Raw genomic sequence first — 23,737 nt, forward strand, 5'->3', positions numbered from 1 at the left:
ACCAATATTTAAAAGTTTTTGAAGCAGACAGAGCAGAGACACATTTTTCCTTCTAGATTCAAAGGCTGATTATATTCAGGTTCCGATGAATTGAGTGACTCTATCCGATTTCCTCTTGGCCTTCACTGCTCTAAGGAGAACAACCTCGGCCTCTTCACAGAACTGAAGTTCCTCATTCCTGTCACGGTACTAAATCCCTGCAGTCTTTCCAAAGCCTTGACATCCTTCCTGAATTATGAGGCCCGTACATGGGACACATTTGCTGAGGAAGAACATTGAAATACAGAGAAGTCATGTTCAGCTTGTTAGATCTTGGTTAGACTACACTTAGAATACTGTGAGCAGTTCTGGGTCTCCATAATTATAAAAATGATAGAGAGAACCAGGACAAGGTGCAAGAAAGATTCCCAAGGATGGTACAAGAATGGAGAGTTTTTAGTTACAGAATAGACTGAACAGACTGGGTGGTATTTTCTCTGGGAAAGAGAAGGCTGATGGTTGACCTGATAGAGACTTTAAGATTATAAAGGGGTTTTATAGGGTTGATGTTGAGATGAAGAGTTCCCACTTGTGGGGGAGGCCAGAAATTGTGGAAACAAAGAAAAGATGATCACTGATAAATTCAGGAGGAACCGTTCTTTTTTTCAGGGAGATTAGAATGTGGACCATGCCACCACATGAAGTGGTTGAGGTGAGAGACAGATATATTTAAGGGGAACCTAGATGAACACATGAAGGGGGAAGAGATAGAACATTCTCCTGATACAGGGGAGTTGAAGTAGAATTGAAGGAAGCTCATGTGGAGCCTAAACACCGATGTAGACCAACTGAGATAATGTCAGAATGAACACGTTTCAGTCCTGACTGTAATTAGCAGCAATAACAGCAAAGTGCAATCTCTGTTCTCACCGGTAAACTCGCTGGAGTCTCAGCAGGGTGGATGACCCAGGGAATCCCTTTCCAAACTGGATACAGGTGAACGGCCTCTCCACTGTGTGACTGGGTTGTTGTGACAGCAGGCGGGATAACTGAATGAATCTCTTCTCACACAGGGAGCAGGCGAATGTCCCCTCCTCATTGTGAACTCACTGGTGGTTGGCAGAATCTGGAAATCCCTTCCCACACATGGAGCAGGTGACCAGCCTCCCCCTGGTGTAAACACGCTAACGTAACAGCAGGTCAGTGGAAAGGGAAACAGCTCTCACTGGTGTGACAATGTTGATGGGTTTCCAGTGCGAATGGGATTTGAATTCATTCCCACAATTCCTACATTACCACGCGTCTATGGTCTCTCCAAAACCTGAATGGTCCGATGTTATTTCAGGCTGTGTAACTGGTTGAAGCTCTTTCCACAGTCAGTGCTCTGGAGCACTCTCACTTCCCTGTGTGTATTTCACTGCTTTACCATTCACACTCCCATTTAACATGTTTCAAACTGACAGAACAAAAAATCACTTCTCCAAGATAAAAAGACTGATGATATTCATGACCTGAGAAATCGAGCGCATCAATCAGACCCTGCCGTGACATTTGATTTAGTTTCCAGTCTGTAAAAGCTCCCCTTCTAAAATGCTACAAAAATGGTCATTACTGTCAGTTGCATTCAGTTCAAAGCACTCTCGCCTCTGAATCACAGGCCCCAGTATTTATATCTTACTCAAGGATTTGAGCATAAAAACCAAGGATGACTATTTACTACAGTCCTGAAGGTGAACTGCAATGTAGAATTTCAGATGAGGCATGACACCGAGCTCTGATGTATGTTTAAGATTCCAGGTCACTGTTTCAAAGAAGAGCAGGGGAGTTATTCCTGACGTCCTGGTCAACATCTATCCTGTAATCATCAATACAAAAAATGTTGGTGGAATACAGATTTTTATCTCTGATGCCAACACAACTGCAGCAAAAATACATGACAGAAATTCAGAATACAAAATTCTACTTGCCATGAAACATCCTTCTCCCTCTCAAACTATAAAGCTCTGTCCCCCCACGCACTCCCTCCTCCCTATTTATTTTAACTGTAATTCATCCCACTATCCTCCTCCTGCTTTTCCCCAATTCTCCTCCCCTGAAGGTGCTGGCTCTTGGGTTCAGTTTCACTCTCACCTATTGTCCTCCCCAATATGTCACCCAGGTGTCGAAATCTTTACACCTTAAGTTAACAAACTGTTTTGCTAAGGGGAGGGAAGGCATGGTGGTGCAGTACTTAGCACTGCTACCTCATGGCGCCAAGAGAAGTTTGCACGTTCCCCCGTGTCTGCTCGTGTCTCATCCCTACAACCCAAAGATGTGCAGAGCAAGTGGATTGGCTATGCTAAATTGACCCTTAATTGGAAAATAAATGTAGCAGCACAGTGGTCCGCACTGCTGCCTCATGGCGCTGAGGACCCAGGGTCGATCCCGGCCCTGGGTCACAGTCCGTGTGGAGTTTGCATATGAGAACATAGAACATAGAACATTACAGCGCAGTACAGGCCCTTCGGCCCTCGATGTTGCGCCGACCTGTGAAACCACTCTAAAGCCCATCTACACTATTCCCTTATCATCCATATGTTTATCCAATGACCATTTGAATGCCCTTAGTGTTGGCGAGTCCATTACTGTTGCAGGCAGGGCATTACACGCCCTTACTACTCTCTGAGTAAAGAACCTACCTCTGACATCTGTCCTATATCTATCTCCCCTCAATTTAAAGCTATGTCCCCTCGTGCTAGACATCACCATCCGAGGAAAAAGGCTCTCACTATCCACCCAATTTAATCCTCTGATCATCTTGTATGCCTCAATTAAGTCACCTCTTAACCTTCTTCTCTCTAACGAAAACAGCCTCAAGTCCTTCAGTCTTCCCTCATAAGATCTTTCCTCCATACCAGGAAACATTCTGGTAAATCTCCCCTGCACCCTTGCCAATGCTTCCACATCCTTCCTATAATGCGGCGACCAGAATTGCAGCAATACTCCAAATGCGGCCGCACCAGAGATTTGTACAGCTGCAACATGACCTCGTGGCTCCCAAACTCAATCCCTTTACCAATAAAAGCTAACACACCGTACACCTTCTTAACAACCCTCTCAACTTGGGTGGCAACGTTCAGGGATCTATGTACATGGACACCGAGATCTCTCTGCTCATCCACACTACCAAGAATCTTACCATTACACAGTACTCTGTCTTTCTGTTCATAGAATTCATAGAATTTACAGTGCAGAAGGCGGCCATTCGGCCCATCGAGTCTGCACCGGCTCTTGGAAAGAGCACCCTACCCAAGGTCAACACCTCCACCCTATCCCCATAACCCAGTAACCCCACCCAACACTAAGGGCAATTTTGGACACTAATGGCAATTTATCATGGCCAATCTACCTAACCTGCACATCTTTGGACTGTGGGAGGAAACTGGAGCACCCGGAAGAAACCCACGCACACAGGGGGAGGATGTGCAGACTCCGCACAGACAGTGACCCAAGCCGGAATCGAACCTGGGACCCTGGAGCTGTGAAGCAATTGTGCTATCCACAATGCTACCGTGCTGCCCTGTTATTCCTTCCAAAATGAATCACCTCACACTTTTCTGTATTGGACTCCATTTGCCACCTCTCAGCCCAGCGCTGCAGCTTATCTATGTCCCTCTGTAACTTGTAACAAACTTCCGCACTGTCCACAACTCCACCGACTTTAGTGTCATCTGCAAATTTACTCACCCATCGTCCTACGCCCTCGTCAAGGTCATTTATAAAAATGACAAACAGCAGTGGCCCCAAAACAGATCCACTAGTAGCTGGACTCCAGGCTGAACATTTCCCATCAACACCACCCTTTGTCTTCTTCCAGCTAGCCAATTTCTGATCCAAACTGCTAAATCACCCTGAATCCCATGCCTCTGTATTTTTTGCAGTAGCCTACCTTGGGGAACCTTATCCAACGCTTTACTGAAATCCATATACACCCCATCAACTGCTTTACCCTCATCCACCTGTTTGGTCACCTTCTCAAAGAACTCAATAAGGTTTGTGATGCACGACCTACCCTTCACAAAACCGTGTTGCCTATCTCTAATCAAAATATTCCTTTCCAGATGATTATACATCCTATCTCTTATAAACCTTTGCAAGACTTTGCCCACAACAGAAGTAAGGCTCACTGGTCTATAGTCACCGGGGTTCCCTCTACTCCCCTTCTTGAACAAGGGACAACATTTGCTATCCTCCAGTCTTCTGGCACTATTCCTGTAGACAAAGATGACTTAAAGCCAAAGGCTCAGCAATCTTCTCCTTAGCATCCCAGAACATCCGAGGATAAATCCCATCCGGCCCAGGGGACTTATCTATTTTCACACTTTCCATAATTGCTAACACCTCTTCCTTCTGAACCTCAAGCCCTTCTAGTCTAGTAGCCTGAATCTCAGTATTCTCCTCGATAACATTGTCTTTTTCCTGTGTGAATACTGATGAAAAATATTCATTTAGCACCTCTTCTATCTCCTCGGACTCCACGCACAACTTCCCACTACTGTCCTTGACTGGCCCTACTCTTACCCTAGTCATTCTTTTATTCCTCACATATCTATAGAAAGCTTTAGGGTTGTCCTTGATCCTACCTGCCAAAGACTTCTCATGTCCCCTCCTGACTCTTCTTAGCTCTCTCTTTAGGTCCATTCCTAGCTAATTTGTAACTCTCGAGCACCCTAACTGAACCTTCACGTCTCATCTTTTCATAAGCCTCTTGACAAGTGTTTCGACTGCTTTAGTAAACCACGGTTCCCTCGCTCGACCACTTCCTCCCTGCCTGACAGGTACATACTTATCAAGGACATGCAGTAGCTGTTCCTTGAACAAGCTCCACATTTCCATTGTGCCCATCCCCTGCAGTTTTCCTCTCCATCCGATGAATCCTATGTCTTGCCTCATCGCATCATAATTGCCTTTCCCCCAGATACAACTCTTGCCCTGCGGTATATACTTATTTATCCCTTTCCATCACTAAAGTAAACGTAATCGAATTGTGGTCACTATCACCAAAGTGCTCACCTACCTCCAAATCTAACACCTGTCCTGGTTCATTACCCAGTTCCAAATCCAATATGGCCTCTCCTCTCGCTGGCCTATCTACATACTGTGCCAGGAAACCCTCCTGCATACATTGGACAAAAACAGACCCATCTAAAGTACTCAAACTATAGTGTTTCCAGTCAATATTTGAAAAGTTAAAGTCCCCCATAACAACTACCCTGTTGCTTTCGCTCCTATCTAGAATCATCTTTGCAATCCTTTCCTCTACATCTCTGGAACTTTTCAGAGGCCTATAGAACATCCTTAACAAGGTGCCCTCTCCTTTCCTGTTTCTAACCTCAGCCCATACTACCTCAGTAGACGAGTCCTCATCAAACGTCCTTTCTGCCACCGTAATACTGTCCTTGACTAACAATGCCACCCCTCCCCCTCTTTTACCACCTTCCCTGAGCTTACTGAAATATCTAAACCCCGGCACCTGCAACAATCATTCCTGTCCCTGCTCTATCCATGTCTCCGAAATGGCCACAACATCGCAGTCCCATGACCTCACTACTCTCAACCTCCTGTATACTGGAGCTACAATTCAGGTTCCCAATCCCCTGCTGAACTAGTTTAAACCCTCCCGAAGAGCATTACCAAATTTCCCCCCCCAGGATATTGGTACCCCTCTGGTCCAGGTGTAGATCATCCCATTTGTAGAGGTCCCACCTACCCCAGAATGAGCCCCAATTATCCAGGAATCTGAAACCCTCCCTCCTGTGCCATCCTTGTAGCCACGTGTTCAACTCCTCTCTCTCCCTATTCCTCATCTCGCTAGCACGTGCCGTGGGTAACAACCCAGAGATAATAACTATGTTTGTCCTAGATCTAAGTTTCCACCCTAGCTCCCTGAATTCCTGCCTTACATCCCTATCCCTACCTATGTCGCTGGTACCTATGTGGACCACAACTTGGGGCGGCTCCCCCTTAAGGATCCTGAAAACGTGATCAGAGACATCACGGACCTTGGCACTTGGATCTCTCTCGTTCCCACAGAATCTCCTATATATCCCCCTAACTATGGAGTCACCAATGACTAATGCTCTACTCCTCTCCCCTTTCCCTTCTGAGCAACAGGGACAGACTCTGTGCCAGAGACCTGTACCCCATGGCGTACCCCTGGTAAGTCCCCCCCCCTCAAACAGTATCCAAAGCGGTATACTTGTTACTAAGGGGAACGACCACATGGGATCCCTGTACTGACTGCTTCCTCCCAGCCCCTCTCACCGTCACCCATCTATCTTTATTCTTCGGAGTAACTACATCCCTGAAACTTCTACCTATGACCACCCTCTGCCTCCCGAATGATCCGAAGTTCATCCAGCTCCAGCTCCCTAACACGGTTTCTGAGTAGCTGAGTGCACTTCCCACAGATGAAATCAGTGGGGACACTGACGGCGTCCCTCACCTCAAACATTCTGCAGGAGGAACATCGCACTGCCTTCCCTGCCTTCCCCTCTAGATAAAAAAAAGAAAGAAAGAGCTTACTTGTTATTCACTCTACTCCTTAGGTTAAAGGAGGTGGAAGGGTAGGGGACACTACAAGTGTAGTGTCTAGGGTTTAGAAACTGCCCAACTTAAATACAGGTAAAAATAAAACACTTAACCAGCAACCACTGTGCCCCAGAGGAAAACAGCAATCAGCTGTTATTTTTTTAATTTTTATTTTTATTCAAAAAATATACTTTATTCATAAAATTTATCATAAGCATTACAGAGCATTTCGAATTGTCTTGGCTGTACATTTCCATCAGAGTTACACATTGCCTTGACTTTCTTCCATTCGATTCAATTTTGATAATATTATACACATATCACTGTTTACATTACAATTCCTTCTTAAATATTTACATTGTCATGTTTGTTTTATACATTGGAGTGTTGGTGGCCCAGACCGAGGGGGGTTTACACTGTTACCCGCCCCTCGGTGTACATTTGCTGGAAAGACCTTACACAGTGGTCTTTCCCCATTGCGCCTTGGCGGCATCTGCCCCAAGCTTGAGTGCGTCCCTCAGCACGTAGTCCTGGACCTTGGAATGTGCCAGTCTGCAACACTCGGTCAAGGACAATTCTTTGCACTGGAAGATCAGCAAGTTTCGGGCAGACCAAAGCGCGTCTTTCACCGAGTTGATGACCTTCCAGCAGCAGTTGATATTTGTCTCAGTGTGTGTCCCTGGAAACAGTCCGTAGAGCACAGAGTCCTGTGTCATAGATCTGTTCGGGATAAACCTTGACAAATACCACTGCATCTCTCTCCAGACCATCTTTGCAAAGGCACATTCCACAAGGAGGTGTGTGACCGTCTCATTTCCCCCACAGCCACTCTGAGGGCAGCGTGCATTGGCGCAGAGCCTTCGGGTGTGCATGAAGAATCTGACAGGGAAGCCCCTTCTCACCACCAGCAATCAGCTGTTATTGGCCTGCGCAAATAATTTAAATCTTTACTACTTACCCAGCAGTCACTTGAGTGACACTTGACAACAGGTCCTCCACAAACCATCTTCAAGTTAGGGTGACCACAATGCATGTATGCAAATTTCCCCGCAACAGCCAATCAGCAGCTCCGCTCTACTGCCCTCTGCAGGATGCTTGCCTTCACTTGAACACCTAGGGTCTCTTACTCAGGTACACCTTTAAGTTAAGGTGACCACAATGCACGAATGCAAATTTCCCCGCAACAGCCAATCAGCAGCTCTGCTCTACTGCCCTCTGCTATTCTCCCTGTATCTGTGTGGGTCTCACCCCACTACCCAAAAGGATGTGCAGGGTTGGTGAATTGACCATGCTAAATTGTCCCAGCGTTGGAAAGAAAAGAATTGGATACTCTAAATTTATTTTTTAAATTGGAAAATAAATTAATTGGCTATTTTAATTTTTTAAAATAACTTTTCCTAAGGAGGGCATCACAACCAATGACTGCCCACAATTACTTTGCGTTAGCGCGGGGTTACTGCCATCCCTCCTCCTCACTTTTCATCCCAGTCTCTGAAATTTGGAGACTGGGCTCAGTATGGGTAATGGCGGGTTGGCCTCCCACAATCCCACGCCTTCGAGAAACCGCTTTATCCGCAGTGCTGGCAGGGAGCACGGGACTGCGCATGTCCAAGGGAGAAGTCAGCTGCGCATGCGGAAAAAGGTTATTCCATTGGGCACGTGGACCGCTCTTCTTGAGGTCAAGACTGCATCCGTGGCCATCATCCATTTCCCTTTGTCTTCAAGCGGCTGGCAACCAATGGGAAGAGTTGAACGACCGGAAGGATACTGCTCCTCCGCCAATCAGAGCTCCCCGATTGTCTCAATGCGGAAGCTGGACTTGGAGGTTTCTGCCGAGCAAAGCTGTTGTTCCTCCAACCCTGAATGAGATTGAGCTTCACTCAGGGGTGAGCTGGCAAGGTGGATACAGAACTGGCTAGGTCATAGAAGGCAGAGAGTAGCAATGGAAGGATGCTTTTCTAATTGGAGGGCTGTGACTAGTGGTGTTTCACAGGGATCAGTGCTGGGACCTTTGCTGTTTGTAGTATATATAAATGATTTGGAGGAAAATGTTAACTGGTCTGATTAGTAAGTTTGCAGACGACACAAAGATTGGTGGAATTGCGGATAGCGATGAGGACTGTCAGAGGATACAGCAGGATTTAGATTGTTTGGAGACTTGGGCGGAGAGATGGCAGATGGAGTTTAATCCGGACAAATGTGAGGTAATGCATTTTGGAAGGTCTAATGCAGGTAGGGAATATACAGTGAATGGTAGAACCCTCAAGAGTATTGAAAGTCAGAGATATCTAGGAGTACAGGTCCACAGGTCACTGAAAGAGGCAACACAGGTGGAGAAGGCAGTCAAGAAGGCATACGGCATGCTTGCCTTCATTGGCCGGGGCATTGAGTATAAGAATTGGCAAGTCATGTTGCAGCTGTATAGAACCTTAGTTAGGCCACACATGGAGTATCGTGTTCAAGTCTGGTCGCCACACTACCAGAAGGATGTGGAGGCTTTAGAGAGGGTGCAGAAGAGATTTACCAGAATGTTGCCTGGTATGGAGGGCATTAGCTATGAGGAGCGGTTGAATAAACTTGGTTTGTTCTCACTGGAACGACGGAGGTTGAGGGGCGACCTGATAGAGGTCTACAAAATTATGAGGGGCATAGACAGAGTGGATAGTCAGAGGCTTTTCCCCAGGGTAGAGGGGTCAATTGCGAGGGGTCATAGGTTTAAGGTGAGAGGGGCAAGGTTTAGAGTAGATGTACGAGGCAAGTTTTTTACGCAGAGGGTAGTGGGTGCCTGGAACCCGTTACCGGAGGAGGTGGTGGAAGCAGGGACGATAGCGACATTTAAGGGGCATCTTGACAAATACATGAATAGGATGGGAATAGAGGGATATGGACCCAGGACGGGTAGAAGATTGTAGTTTAGTCGGGCAGCATGGTCGGCAGGAGCTTGGAGGGCCGGAGGGCCTGTTCCTGTGCTGTACATTTCTTTGTTCGGTACAGTAAATTAACATCGGCCAGAGAAATGTCCAGTGTTGTTATAAGGGACAGATTTGATATATTATTATTGGTTCTATAAAGTACATTTATTATTTCTAGTCTTGTAATATAGTAATGTAACCATGTTATACATTTTCAGTACTCTCTTACCTCAGAGGGTTGTTTATCTCTGGAATTCGTTTCCTAAAGGGACCAGTGGAGTCTGGGGGAGTAATTGAATATATTCAACGATGAGCTAGACAGAATTATTTGTTTTATTATAAGTGCCCAGTCTTTTGTTTCAATTAAGGCCCATCTCCTTTGGACATGTGCAGTTCCAGACTACCCACCTACCTGGGATCAAGTGGTTTCTCCAGCATGGGGAGATTGTGGGAGCTGCGCTCGCCATTATTCGTTTGGAGCCATCTCCAACCTCCTGAGACTCGGATGAAAAGGGAGGGGGTGGACATTGACCCCAACCTGACACAAAGTACATGCGGGTAGTCACTGGATTTGATTGTAACGCCCCCCCCCCCCCACCCCACCCCCCTCCCCCACCTGACCAAAACATATTTTTTTCATTTAAGGTACCCAATTCATGTTTTTTCCAATTAAGGGCCAATTTAGTATGGCCAATCCACCTACCCTGCACATCTTTGGGTTGTGGGGATGAGACCCACACAGACACGGGGAGAAAGTGCAAACTCCCCATGGCCGGGGCCGGGATCGAACCTGGGTCCTTGGTGCCGTGAAGTTAGACAGAATTCTGATTGACGAGGGAGTTGAGGGTCATGGGGAACAGGTAGGAAAATGGACTGAAAGTTAAGATGAGGAGTGAATTCTTCACTCGAGGATGTGGTGAAGCTTTGGAATCCTCTCCCCCAGAGGACTGTGGAGCCTCAGTCATCAAGTATTTTCCAGATCGAGATTCATAGGTTTTGAGATGTTGAAGTCACCAAGAGATATGGGGAAAGAGTGTGGGGAAATGGTGCTGAGCTAGATCGGCCATTGAGCTCATTACAGGGTTGAACAAGTTCAATGGGCTAAATAGCCGACTTCAGCTCCTATTTGTTATGATCTCTGTGTCCAGGACAGGAAGCAGTGAGCATGAATCTGTCAGTCAGCCTGAATCAGCACTTTCAGGAGAATTGGGCGGGTGAATATTTGATACAGCAGAGAGAGAATGGAGGGAGAGTGTGTGGGATGGAGATGTACAGCTTTTGGGGAATGAGTGAAAAGAATGTTCCATAGGAACTAGAATTGTCTGTTCTGAATTTCTATCCTATGCTGACAGAGATGACTTTTGTAAATTGTTCTTCCAGGATATTATAAGAGGAGGATTTACAGACAGAAATCACAAACATCACATCTTAGCACAGTGGGCTAAATAGCTGGCTTTTATAGCAGACCCAGGCAGGCCAGTAATGCGGGTTCAATTCCCGTATCAGGCGCCGGAATGTGTCAACTAGGGGCTTTTCACAGGAACTTCATTTGAAGCCTACTTGTGACAATAAGCGATTTTCATTTCATTTCATTTTCTTGTTATGACAGTCACTTGATTCCTTGGGGAACACACACCCGAGTGAGAGTGTTCCAGAGCACTGACTGTGGAAAGAGCTTTAACCAGACACACAGCCTGACAAAACATCGCCCATTCACAGCGGGGAGGGACTGTACACGTGTTCTCTGTGTGGGTAAGGCTTCAATTGTCTAACCTGGAGAGACACAAGGAGACTCAGAACATGGAGAAATAATGGAAATGCCGGGACTGTGGGAAGGATTCAAAGCCCCATCTGCACTGGAAGCTCATCGGCACATTCACACTGAGGAGAGGCCATTCAGCTGCTCTCGGTGTGGGAAAGGATTCAGTCAGTCATTCACCCTGCAGAGACATCAGCGAGTTCACACTGGGGAGAAACCGTTCACCTGCTCCCAGTGTGGGAATGGATTCACTCAATTATCCAACCTGCAGAGGCACCAGTGGGTTCACACTGGGGAGAGGCCATTCATCTGCTCTCAGTGTGGGAAGGGATTCTGTGTTTCCTTGTACCTGCTGAGACACCAACAAGTTCACAATTGATTACAGGGTTTGGATTCTGCTGTTATTGTTGCTCCTCAATTACATCCAGGACTGCATTTTGTTCATTCTCACAGTTGGTCAATGGGGAGGGTCGGAGGGTTTCTTTCTGCTGGACTGGCCTTGTGACAAATTTCATAAAGGATCACAGAGTGAAAGGGTGTTTGGAAGGTAGATGACAGATAGTTCCTGTTTCTGTTTGAAACCCTGAAAGAATGCAGGTTTAGATGAAGATAGGCTTTGGTGGTTACATGGTTCTGTCTTAGAAGGAAACTGTCAAGCTATGAGGGGCAAGTTGATTGGGAACTTACAATAAAATGTATAATGATACATAGGTAATCGCGAGCATTTAAGGAATTATTTCATATTTACATAAACTATAGATTCACTTAAGAAACAAAATTCCAACAGGAAATGTGACGCAACCGTGGCTAATAAGAAAAATTAAAGATTCCATTGGGTCAAAGGAAGAGGCTCATTAATCGATTAAAGATTTATTGCTTCACTGATTTATTGGTACCTTGAAGAATCAATGCAGTATAATTTTTAAATTCAGTATACATACAGACAGAAAATGGAATATACACAAGGCAAAGTCATTGTTTCAGATAAAAACATGAGAATTGCTGCACAGGAACTTAATTATGTATCAGAATCTAACACTGTTTCAAGAAAAGTTGCATAAAAGTTCTCGTAGTGAATAAACCATTGTTCTACAAATACATCTAGTAATGAAAAAGTATTGCAGCTTTAGTAACACAAACATTTACAATATGTAGCAAAACCTTAGCAACAAGCAAGGTTAATGCAGAACACCTTATCTTCAGAGGATTGGTACACGTGGCGGGAGCATGTAGACATTTAATTAATTTGATAGACATTAATGAATCTTAAGTAATGACCAATGTGACAGAGAGTTATTTGAATAAATCAGGAAGCCTCAGCTGAGAATTTGAAACCAATAAGGGGGTTAGACCATTGATAAGAATTTATTTAAGAATAAAGTTTCATGACTAAAGTTTGTTCTGTATTCATGCTTTAAGAAATTCTGAACCATCTATTCATTTCCTAATATTTTCTTCGGTTTTCGTTTATCTCCCTTTATGATTTGATGTTTTATTGAATCTAAGTTTTGATTTATTTTTATGTAAGAGAAGCAAGGTGGATAATTAGCAATAAAGTTGTATTTCTGGACACCTCCAATCAACCAGATCTTGGGCTCTTATTGAAGATAAAATAAGAGATCTTATCACTCATATAGTTGCCAAAATAAGTGTAACCCTGAGGATTGGAAACTTCTCTTCGAATTCAGCAAAGGAGGATCAAGAAACTCAAAAAGAGAAAACTGAATATGAGAGCAAACTGGCGAGAAACATTAAAAAACGATTGGAATAGCTCCTTTAAAATGTGAAAAGGAAAAGATTAGCAAAGGCCAATGTGGGTCCATTCCAGGCAGTGACAGGAGAGTTTATAATGGGGAACAATGAAATGGCAGAGAATCTAAACAATGTGTGTCTGTCTTCATGGAGGACATGAAATCGGCCCAAAGGCACGAGAGAACCAACGGACTAGTGAGCACGAGGAACTGAAGGAGATTTGTATTAGTGAAAAAGTAGTACTGGAGAAATTAATGTGGTTCAAAGTTAATAAATCCCCAAAAGCTGCTGCTCTACATCCCAGAGTGTTGAAAGAGGCGGCTGTAGAGATAGTGGATACACTGGTGATCATCTTTCAAAATTCTATAGATTCTGGAATGGTTCCTGCAGATTGGAAAGTGGTAAATGTAATTCCACTATTTAAGGAGGGAGAGAGTAAACGGGAACCACAGACCCATTAGCCTGACATCAGTAGGAGGGAAAATGCTACAATCTATTATAAAGGATGTCATAACATACGAATTAGGAGCAGGAGTAGGCCACTCGGCCCCTCGAGCCTGCTCCACCTTTCAATACATTCACGGCTGATCTGATTGTAACCTCAACTCCACATTCCTGCTAACCCCCCGATAACCTTTCACCCCCTTGCCTATCAAAATTCTATCCAGCTCTGCCTTCAAAATATTCACAGACTCTGCTTCCACTGCCCTTTGAGGAAGAGAGTTCCAAAGACTCGCGACCCTCTGAAGAGAAAAGAGTTCTCCTCCGCCTTAAATGGGCAAGTTGTTACTTTTAAAGTGACTCCAATTTCTAGATTCTCCCACAAGAGGAAACATCCTTTCCACAGCCACCCTGTCAAGTCCCTCAGGATCTTATGCGGTTCAATCAAGTCACCTAAACTCCATTGAACACAAGCCCAGCCTGTCCAATCATTCCTCATAAGACCAGCCTCCAATTCCAGGTATGAGTCCAGTAAACATAAGAACATAAGAACTAGGAGCAGGAGTAGGCCATCTGGCCCCTCAAGCCTGCTCCACCATTCAATGAGATCATGGCTGATCTTTTGTGGACTCAGCTCCACTTTCCAGCCCGAACACCATAACCCTTAATCCCTTTATTCTTCAAAAAACTATCTATCTTTATCTTAAAAACATTTAATGAAGGAGCCTCTACTGCTTCACTGGGCAAGGAATTCCATAGATTCACAACCTTCTCTGAACTGCTTCCAACACATTTACATCATTCCTTAAATGAGAGCTATACTGTACACAGTGCTCCAGATGTGGTCTCACCAATGTCCTGTATAACTGAAGCATAATCTACTTTTGTATTCAGTTTCCCTCACAATAAACAATAACATTCTATTAGCTTTCCTAATTACTTGCTGTACCTGTATACTCACCTTTTGTGATTCATGCTCTTGGACACCCAGATCCCTCTGAACCTCAGAGCTCTGCAATCTCTCACCATTTTGAAAAGAAGCTTTTTTATTCTTCTGGCCAACATGGATAATTTCACATTTTCCCCACATTATTCTCCTTTTGGCAGATATTTTCCCACTCATGTAACCTATCTATATCACTTTGTACCCTTTGTACCACTTTGATCAGGGGGTTGGATAGGGTGGACAGTGAGAGCCTTCTCCCGCGGATGGAAATGGCTGGCACGAGGGGACATAGCTTTAAACTGAGGGGTAATAGATATAGGACAGAGGTCAGAGGTAGGTTCTTTACGCAAAGAGTAGTGAGGCCGTGGAATGCCCTACCTGCTACAGTAGTGAACTCGCCAACATTGAGGGCATTTAAAAGTTTATTGGATAAACATATGGATGATAATGGCATAGTGTAGGTTAGATGGCTTTTGTTTCGGGGCAACATTGTGGGCTGAAGGGCCTGTACTGCGCTGTATTGTTCTATGTTCTATGTACCCTCCTTATGTCCTCTTCACAATTTACTTTCCTACCTATCTTTATATCATCGGAACCAGAGTTAGTCATTCAGCCCATCGAGCCTGCTCCACCATTCAATACGATCATGGCTGATCATCCACTTCAATGTCTTTTCCCCCACGCTATCCCCATATCCCTGTGTTATTGATATTTAGAAATCTGTCAGTTGGGGAGCACGGTGGCTCAGTGGCTAGCACTGCTGTCTCACGGCACGAAGAACCTGTGTTCGATTCTGGCCCCAGGTCACTGTCCATGTGGAGTTTGCACATTCTCCTCGTGTCTTGTGGGTCTCAGCCCCACAGCCGAATTAGATGTGCAGCGGAGGTGAATTGGCCTCGCTACACTGCCCCTTAATTGGAAAGAAATAATTGGGTACTATTAAATTTTTTAAACAAAAAAAAACAAATTTGTCAGTCTCTGCTTTAAACACACTCAGTGACTGAGCTCCCACAGCCCTCTGGGGTCGAGAATTCCAAAGATTCACAACCCTCTGAGTAAAGAAATGTCTCCTCCGAGACCGGTCCTACGTGGCTTCCCCCTTATTTTGAAATTGTGTCCCCTGGTTCCAGATTCTCCAACCAGGGGAAACCTCTCACCTGCACCCACCCTGTCTATTCCTTTCTGGATTTTGTAAGTTTCAATGAATTCCCCTCTCATTCATTGAAACTCCAGAGAAAAGAGGCCTAGTTTCCCCAATCTCCTTTCATAGGAGATTTGCCTGATTCTTCTTTGGCCCCGGTATGATGGTGATCTTCTTGAAGCAAGTGGGAAACTCAGAACGGAGTAGGGAGAGGTTGAGGATGTCCGCAAACACACCTGTCAGTTGGTCCGCGCAGGATCTGAGTGCACGGCAGGGACTCCATCAGGACCTGTCGCTTTCCGAGGGTTCACTTTCAAGGCGGCCAATCTGACTTTGAAGGCTGTGACGGTGGGTATGGGTGTGTCCAAGGCTCCTGGGGCAGTTTGTTGGTTTCCTGCACGAAATAAGCATAGAATGCATTGAGTTTGTTGGGAGGGCTGCACTGCTGCTGAAGACTCTACTCGGCTTTACTTTGTACCCATTATGTTATTTAAGCCTTGCCACAACCAACGAGAGTCCATGTCGTGAATCTGTGATTCGAGCTTAGTCTGGTATTGTCTCTTGGAGTCTGTGATGGCTTTGCGGAGTCATACCTAGATCTCTTGATTAGGTCAGGATCGCCCGTCTTGATCTCCTCAGACGTGGCATTCTGTCGGGAGTGAATCTCCCGATTAAACCATGGTTTCTGGTTGGGTAACGTACGTACTACCTTCTTTGACACACAATCTTCTACACACTTGCTGATGAAGTCTGTGATGGTGCTGGCATACTTGTTTATGTTGCCTGCTGAGTTCTTGAATATGGACCAGTCCACTGACTCCAAGCAGTCACGTGGGAGCTATTCTGTTGCCTCAGACCAGCATTTGCACAACCTTCTTAACCGGATTCTCTGCTTCAATTTCTGCTTGTATGCCGGGAGAAGGAGCACCGTCTTGTGGTCCGATTTTCCGAAGTGCGGTCAGGGGATGGAGCATCAGGCGCCCTTGATGTTTGTGTAGCAGTGGTCAGGGATGTTGGGGCCCGTGTCGGGACAGGAGATGTGTTGGTGGAGTTTTGGCAGTACACTCGAGGTTGGCCTGGTTAAAGTCCCCGGCCTCGATGAACAAGGCCTCCGGGTATTCTGCTTCATTGTTATTTATAGCGGCTACAATTCATCAAGCGCCTTCTTCACTTCCGCCTGGGGTGGGATGTAGACCGCCGTGATGATGGCAGAAGTGAACTCCATGGAAGGTAGTATGGACGGTACTTCACAGTCGGGTATTCCAGGTCCGGGGAGCAGTAGTTCGCCAGGGTCGCCACATCCGAGCACCAGGAGTTGACGAGGAGAAAAACCCGTCCACCCACTCCAGGGTCAGTCCTGGATGTGATTAACAGCAGGAATAACAGCAGAATCTAACCCAACATCACTTGTGAACCCTTTGGTGTCTCAGCATGTTGGACGATTGCGTGAATCCCTCCCCACAGTGAGAGCAGGTGAATGGCTTCTTTCCAGTGTGAACTCGCTGGTGTCTCCGCAATGTGGATGATGTTTGAAATCTCTTTATGCAGTGAGAGCAGCTAAACGGTCTCTCCTCAGTGTGAATGCGCTGTTGGGACAGCAGTACCTGAGAGCTTTTAAACCCACTCCCACAGTCGGAGCATTTAAAGGTCTCTTTTTGCTGTGAGTGACATTGTGGCTCAGCAAGTGATGACTGAGTGAATCTTTTCCCAGTCGGAGAGGTGAACGGGCTCTCCCCAGTGTGACCTCGCTCGTGTTTCATCAGGTTGGATGAGGTTCTAAAGCTCTTTGTGCAATGAGAGCAGCTGAACGGTCTCTCCTTAGAGTGAACACGCTGGTGGGACATCAGTAGCTGTGAGCTTTTGAAACCCCTCCTGCAGTCAGAGCATTTAAAGGGCCTGCTCTTGGTGTGAGTGACATTGTGTTTCAGCAGGCTGGATGATTGAGCAAATCCCTTAGCACACACAGAGCAGATGAACGGCTACTCCCCGGTGTGAAGTCGATGGTGTGTCTGCAGGTGGGGTAACCGAGTGAATCCCTTATCACACACAGTGCAGATGAATGGCCTCTCCCCGGTGTGAACTCGTTCGTGTCTCTGCAGGCTGCCAATGTTAGTGAATCCCTTTTCACACTGAGAGCAGGTGAAAGGCCTCTCTCCAGTGTGAACTCGTTCGTGTTTCCGCAGGTTACCAATGTCAGTGAATCCCTTTTCACAGTGAGAGCAGGTGAAAGGCCTCTCTCCAGTGTGAACTCGCTGGTGTGTCTGCAGGTGGGATAACCGAGTGAATCCCTTATCACACACAGTGCAGATGAACGGCTTCTCCCCGGTGTGAACTCGCTGGTGGTTCTGCAGGTGGTGTGACTGAGTGAATCCCTTATCACACACATTGCAGATGAATGGCCTCTCCCCAGTGTGAACTCGTTCGTGTTTCCGCAGGCTGCCAATGTCAGTGAATCCCTTTTCACACTGAGAGCAGGTGAAAGGCCTCTCTCCAGTGTGAATTCGTTCGTGTCTCCGCAGGCTGCCAATGTCAGTGAATCCCTTTTCACACTGAGAGCAGGTAAAAGGCCTCTCTCCAGTGTGAACTCGTTTGTGTTTCCGCAGATTGCCAATGTCAATGAATCCCTTCCCACACACAGAGCAGGTGAAAGGCCTCTCTCCAGTGTGAACTCGCTGGTGTGTCTGCAGGTGGGATACCCGAGTGAATCCCTTCCCACAGTCAGAGCAGGTGAACGGTCTCTCCCCAGTGTGAACTAGTTTGTGTCTCTGCAGGGTGCCAATGGTAGTGAATCCCTTTAAACACTGAGAGCAGGTGAACGGCCTCTCTCCAGTGTGACTGCGTTGATGCCTTGCCAGCTCGTGTAGGGCTTTGAACCCCTTCCCACAATCCTCACATTTCCATGGTTTCTCCATGGTCCGGGTGATCTTGCGTCTCACCGCGTTGGACGATCAGTTCAATCGTCGTCCACACACTGAACACCTGTACAGTCTCTCCCTGATGTGAATGGTGTAGTATGTTTTCAGGCTGTGTCACTGGTTAAAGCTCTTTCCACAGTCAGTGCTCTGTAACAGTCTCACACGGGTGTGTGTGTGTGTCTCAGTGCTTTTCCAGACACACTGTTGTTTAAAATCTCTTGAAGCAGACAGAATAGACAAACATTTCTCCTTCTAGATTCTAAGGCCGATGATCCCAAGAATTGAGTGACTCAGTCAGTTCTTGACGTGATATTTAGTTTGAGATATCGGCCTCAAACTCCTCTCGTTCGAACTTCCTGCAAACAGATTTTACAATAGTAATCATTGTTAGTACAGGATAGAAATTCAGAACAGACAATTCTAGTTTCTATCGAACATTCTTTCCTCTGTCTTTCCCTGAAATGCTCTAAATCTCTATCCCACACACTCTCCCTCCATTCTCACTCTGCTGTATCTAATATTCACCTTCCCAATTCTCCTGAAGGTGCTGATTCAGGCTGATTGACAGATCCAAGCTCACTGCTTCCTGTCCTGGACACAGAGACCTGAAAATCTTCATGCAGGCTGCCAGACAGATATATGTCTAGATTACTGGATGAAAAATGTGCGTAATATACAGACTGTATTCACTTACTTTCCCTCCCAATTTTCCTGAAGGTGCTGATCAACAAATCTAAACTCACTAAAACCTGTACAAGACTAGAGAATCTCCAGACAAGTACACTTACTGATTAGAGATAGGGAAATCGGAGGAAGAATTTTATTTAGCCATGGAGTAGTCATGACAGGGAACTCACTGCCCACAAGGTTTGTGGAAGTCGAGATGATCAATAATTTAAAATAAAATAGGATGGTCACTTGAAGAAAATAAATTTGCAGGGGAACAGGGATATCGAGGGGGAATGGGACTGACTGGATTGCTGTACAGAGAGTCAGCATTGACTTGAGTTACCAAATGGATTCTGTCAGTGCTGCAATGACTGTATGACTGGAAATATATAATGTAGGTACAGTACTATTTACAAAACTAGAAATAATAATGCATGGATGTTATTACAGAACCATCAATAATATATATAATACATACTATATAACAACACTAGACAAATCTCTGCCGATATTAAATGTTTTAAAATTAATTTACGGGATGTGGACAATGCTGGTTAGGCCAGCATTTATTGTCCATCCCCAGTTGGCCTTCCGAAGTAGTGGTGCGTTGCCTTTTTGAACTGCTGCAGTCCTGGAGGTGTAGGTACATCCCCTGTGCTGTTTTTTTTCATTTGCTTTTTATAAATTTAGAATACCCAATTCATTTTTTACAATTAAGGGGCAATTTAGCGTGGCGAATCCACCTACCCTGCACATCTTTGGGTTGTGGGGGCGAAACGCACGCAAACACGGGGAGAATGTGCAAACTCCACGCAGACAGTGACCCAGAGCCAGGATTGAGCCTGGGACCTCGGCGCCGTGAGGCAGTACTAACCACTGCTCCACATCCCCCGTGCTGTTAGGGAGGGAATTCCAGGATGTTGCCCCAGGGACAGTGAAGGAATGGCAATATATTTCCAAGTCAAGGTGGTGTGTAACTTGGAGGGGAACCTCCAGGTGGTGTGGTCCCAGATATCTGCTGCTCTTGTCCTTCTAGATGGTAGTGGTTGTGGGTTTGGAAGGTGCTGTCTGAGGAACCTTTATGAGTTACTGGTGTATCTTGTAGATGGTATACACAGCTGCTACTGTTTGTCGGTGGTGGAAGGTTTGAATGTTTGTGGAAGGGGGTGCAATCAATCAGGCTGCTTTGTCTGGATAGAGTCAAGCTTCTTTGTTGTTGGAGCTGCACTCATCCAGCAAAGTGGAGCGCATTCCATTACACTCCTGACTTGTGCTTGTAGATGTCTGGTGGACAGGCTTTGGGGTATCAGGAAGCGTGTTACTCGTCGTAGGATTCCCAGCCCTTGATCTGCCCTGGTAGCTACAGTATTAATATGGCTAGACCAGTTCAGTTTCTGATCAATGGTAACCCCCAGGATGTTGGTTGTGCGGGTTTCAGCGATGGGAATGCCACTGAATGTCAAGGGGTGGTGGTTAGATCCTCTCTTTTTGGAGATGGTCATTGCCTGGCACTTGTGTAGTGCGAATGTAACTTGCCACTTATCAGCCCAAGTCTGGATATTGTCCAGGTCTTACTGAATTTGGGCATGGACTGCGTCATTATCTGAGGAGTTGAGAATGGTGCTGAACATTGTGCAGTCATCGACAAACATCACCACTTCTCACCTTATGATGGAAGGGAGATCATTGATAAAGCAGCTGAAGATGGTTGGGCCTGGGATACTGCCCTGAAGAACCCCTGCAGTGATGTCATGGACCTGAGATGATTGACCTCCAATCACCACAACCATCTTCCTTTGTGCCAGGTATGACTCCAACCAGTGGAGAGTTATCCACTGATTCCCATTGACTCCAGTTTAGCTGGGGCTCCTGATGCCATACTCGGTCAAATGCTGCCTTGATGTCAAGGGGAGTCACTCTCACCTCACTTTTGGCATTCAGCTCTTTCGTCCAAGTTTGAACCAAGGATGTAATGAGGTCAGGAGCTGAGAGACCCTGGCGGAACCCAAACTGAGCGTCCAGGAGCAGGTTATTGCAGAATAAGTGCCACTTAATCAGATCTTTGATGACTCCTTCCAACACTTTGCTGATGATGGAGAATGTTCTGACAGGGAAATAATTGGCTGGGTTGGATTTAGCCTGTTTACTGACCCCTTAAATGCCAACCATCTCCTGGAGAAACCAGCCCTTTAATTGTGAACATCCTTTTAGCCAGACAAATAAATGTGTCAAGCTGAGGGAGCAAAGGATGTCAATGTCTTTAAGAGAGAGAGACCTGGGCCAAGCTTTGCAGAGTCTGCACCCTTCCTGGATTCACTTCCTTTCCCTTCAGTTGCTGCAAGTTACCAATTGAAGGTCAGAATGAGAAAAGAAATGGAAAGGGGGAGAAAATAAATAGTTTTACTCACAGATATTGGAGACTGGAGTCTGTGTGAAGCTCAAGCTCATTCAGGGTTGGAGGAACAACAGCTTTGCTCAGCAGAAACCTCCATGTCCAATTTCCGCATTGAGACAATGGGGGAGCTCTGATTGGCGGAGGGGCAGAGTCTTTCCGGTCCTCCAAATCTTTCCATTGGTCAACACCTGAGCGGAAAGGTCAGCGGAAGTTAGCTCCGCGGCGCATGCACATCTTCCCCTCTCCCTGAGACATGCGCAGTCCCGGGTCAGGGGAGGAGGAGATCACCGACGGCCGGAACTCTCAGCCGGTTGCCTGGAAACCGTCTCGAGAATGTGTTGGGGGAGAGGGAACAAAGGGTGGGGGCGGGGCTCGCGTGTCCGCGCGCCGGCGTGTGCGCACTAATACAGTGACGTCACCGCGGAACGGATCGATTCCTATTGGCTGATTTAGAGGATGAGCACATTTGTGATGTCACAATGTGGAGGTTGGACAATGAGTTTCAGACGAAAACTTCCTCCTCTGGGCAACATCTGGGAATCAAATCAATGTCTCCCCTTTCAGAAGTTCATTAGATATAGGAGCAGGATTAGGCCATTTGGCCCATCGAGTCTGCTCGGTCCTGGCTGATCTCATCCTGGCCTTATCTCCACCGTCCTGAGAGTTCTTCAGAACCCTTCAACCCAATTAAAAATCTATCCAACTCCTCCCTAAATTTACTCAGTGTCCCAGCTCCACCGCACTCTGGGGGAGTGAATTCCACAGATTCACAGCCCTTGGGAGAAGCAGTTTCACCTCAACTCTGTTTTGAATAGGGCAGCACTGTGGCCCAGTGGTTAGCACTGCTGTCTACGGCGCTGAGGACCTGGGTTCGAGCCCGGCCCTGGGTCACTGTGTGGAGTTTGCACTTTCTCCCTGTGTCTGAGTAGGTTTCACCTCCACAACCCAAAGATGTGCAGAGAAGGTGGATTGGTCACACTAAATTGGCCCTTAATTGGACAAAAAAATAATTGGGTACTCTAAATTTTTTTTAAAAATTAAAACTGTTTTGAATTTGCTACCGCTTATCGTTCTGGAATGCCGAAGAGGCAGCAGCCGCTCCAAGTCTGCTTTATCTTTTCATTTATTTTCTCATCCTGAGGGGTCATTGGTAACTTGCAGCAATTGAAGAGAAAGGAAGTGAATCTAGTCTGTATGTTCCATACATTTTGAGTTCAGTCTGCATGGAGATTTTCAGGCCTCTCCAAGACGGGAAGCAGTGAGCAGGGATCTGTCAGTCAGCCTGAATCAGCACCTTTAGAGAATTAGGAGGATGGATATTACAGAGTGAGAATGGAGGGAGAGTCTGTTGGATGGAAACTAGAATTGCCTATTCTCAATTTCCTTTTATAAATTCCTTTTTCAGGATATTAGATGAAGATTTGCAGAAAAAAAACGAATGCCACTTCGGGGTTTGGAAGAGTCACTTGGTTTATCAGGACCTGAATATCATCAGGAAAACCATCACTGCAAAAGACACTTCTGGGGTTAAGGGTTGCCAGTCAGGCGAAGGAACAGAATGGAAGTAAACACAGGAACGAAGAATCACATTGGGCTGGTTCCAGGAGAATTGAGTGACAACTTCAGCGACGTAACCATGGAGTGTGATTTTTGATTGTCTTAAAAGTAAAAGGGCTACATTCTTTTTATAGTTTAAGGGATACGTTCCCTATTAAAATAGTGTTAAGGCATTGTTGCTTCTAGTTTGTTGCAGTAAAAGTAATAAAACCTGAAGTTTTTGTCTTATGACTCATTAATTTGTTCACTGGGTTTAGAATTTATCTTTTAAAATTCCTGATCTTTTCAGAGATCTTACACAGTTGGTTTTGAGTCACAAGTTTCAACTTCCCATTCAGCCTCAGGCAACTTGCTGTCTCTCTGTTGCTCATGTCAATGACAGCCCAGTAACAGAGCTGAGGGCAGGAGATGCTGTGACCCCTTGTAGTAGCTGGGATCAGTAGAAAGAAGAACCATAATTTCTGGTTGAGCTTTGTGTGAGCTGTCTGACCATGATGATATACACAATAGCTAACCAGGTAATATGTTGTGATGAGGGTTTAGAAACAGACCCTGGGTAGACGAGTTCACTGAAGCTGTGGGCTTGTCAGCTGGACAGTGAAACCAGGCGTCCAACAGCCACAGAGACTTCTAATATTGGACACTGGGTTTAACCCTGTTCTGTATTAAACAGACATATTTTATACTGGGTGATTGTGATA

General features: G+C 45.9%; 1 protein-coding gene and 1 long non-coding RNA gene across 2 annotated transcripts; one reads left to right on the top strand and one right to left on the bottom strand.

Annotated features, from left to right (window-relative positions):
• Nucleotides 1–1,024: 1,024 nt before the first annotated feature.
• Nucleotides 1,025–23,259, top strand: LOC140420009 (uncharacterized). The gene is made up of 2 exons (XR_011946132.1): nucleotides 1,025–1,178; nucleotides 22,885–23,259. It is a non-coding gene; the product is annotated as an uncharacterized lncRNA (long non-coding RNA).
• Nucleotides 12,083–21,805, bottom strand: LOC140420008 (uncharacterized). Its single transcript, XM_072504035.1, has 2 exons — nucleotides 21,493–21,805; nucleotides 12,083–18,771 (listed from the first exon to the last, which is right to left on the bottom strand). The coding sequence occupies exon 2, from the start codon at nucleotides 18,410–18,412 to the stop codon at nucleotides 17,480–17,482; it is 933 nt and encodes a 310-aa protein (XP_072360136.1). The 5' UTR covers nucleotides 18,413–18,771; nucleotides 21,493–21,805; the 3' UTR covers nucleotides 12,083–17,479.
• Nucleotides 23,260–23,737: the final 478 nt, after the last annotated feature.

Source organism: Scyliorhinus torazame, chromosome 5 (assembly GCF_047496885.1).
Source record: "Scyliorhinus torazame isolate Kashiwa2021f chromosome 5, sScyTor2.1, whole genome shotgun sequence".
NCBI lineage: Eukaryota > Metazoa > Chordata > Chondrichthyes > Carcharhiniformes > Scyliorhinidae > Scyliorhinus > Scyliorhinus torazame.

What these genes read in the sequence shown, in the direction of transcription:
- LOC140420008 (XM_072504035.1), bottom strand. Translation starts at nt 18,412, where the DNA reads ATGGAGAAACCATGGAAATGTGAGGATTGTGGGAAGGGGTTCAAAGCC.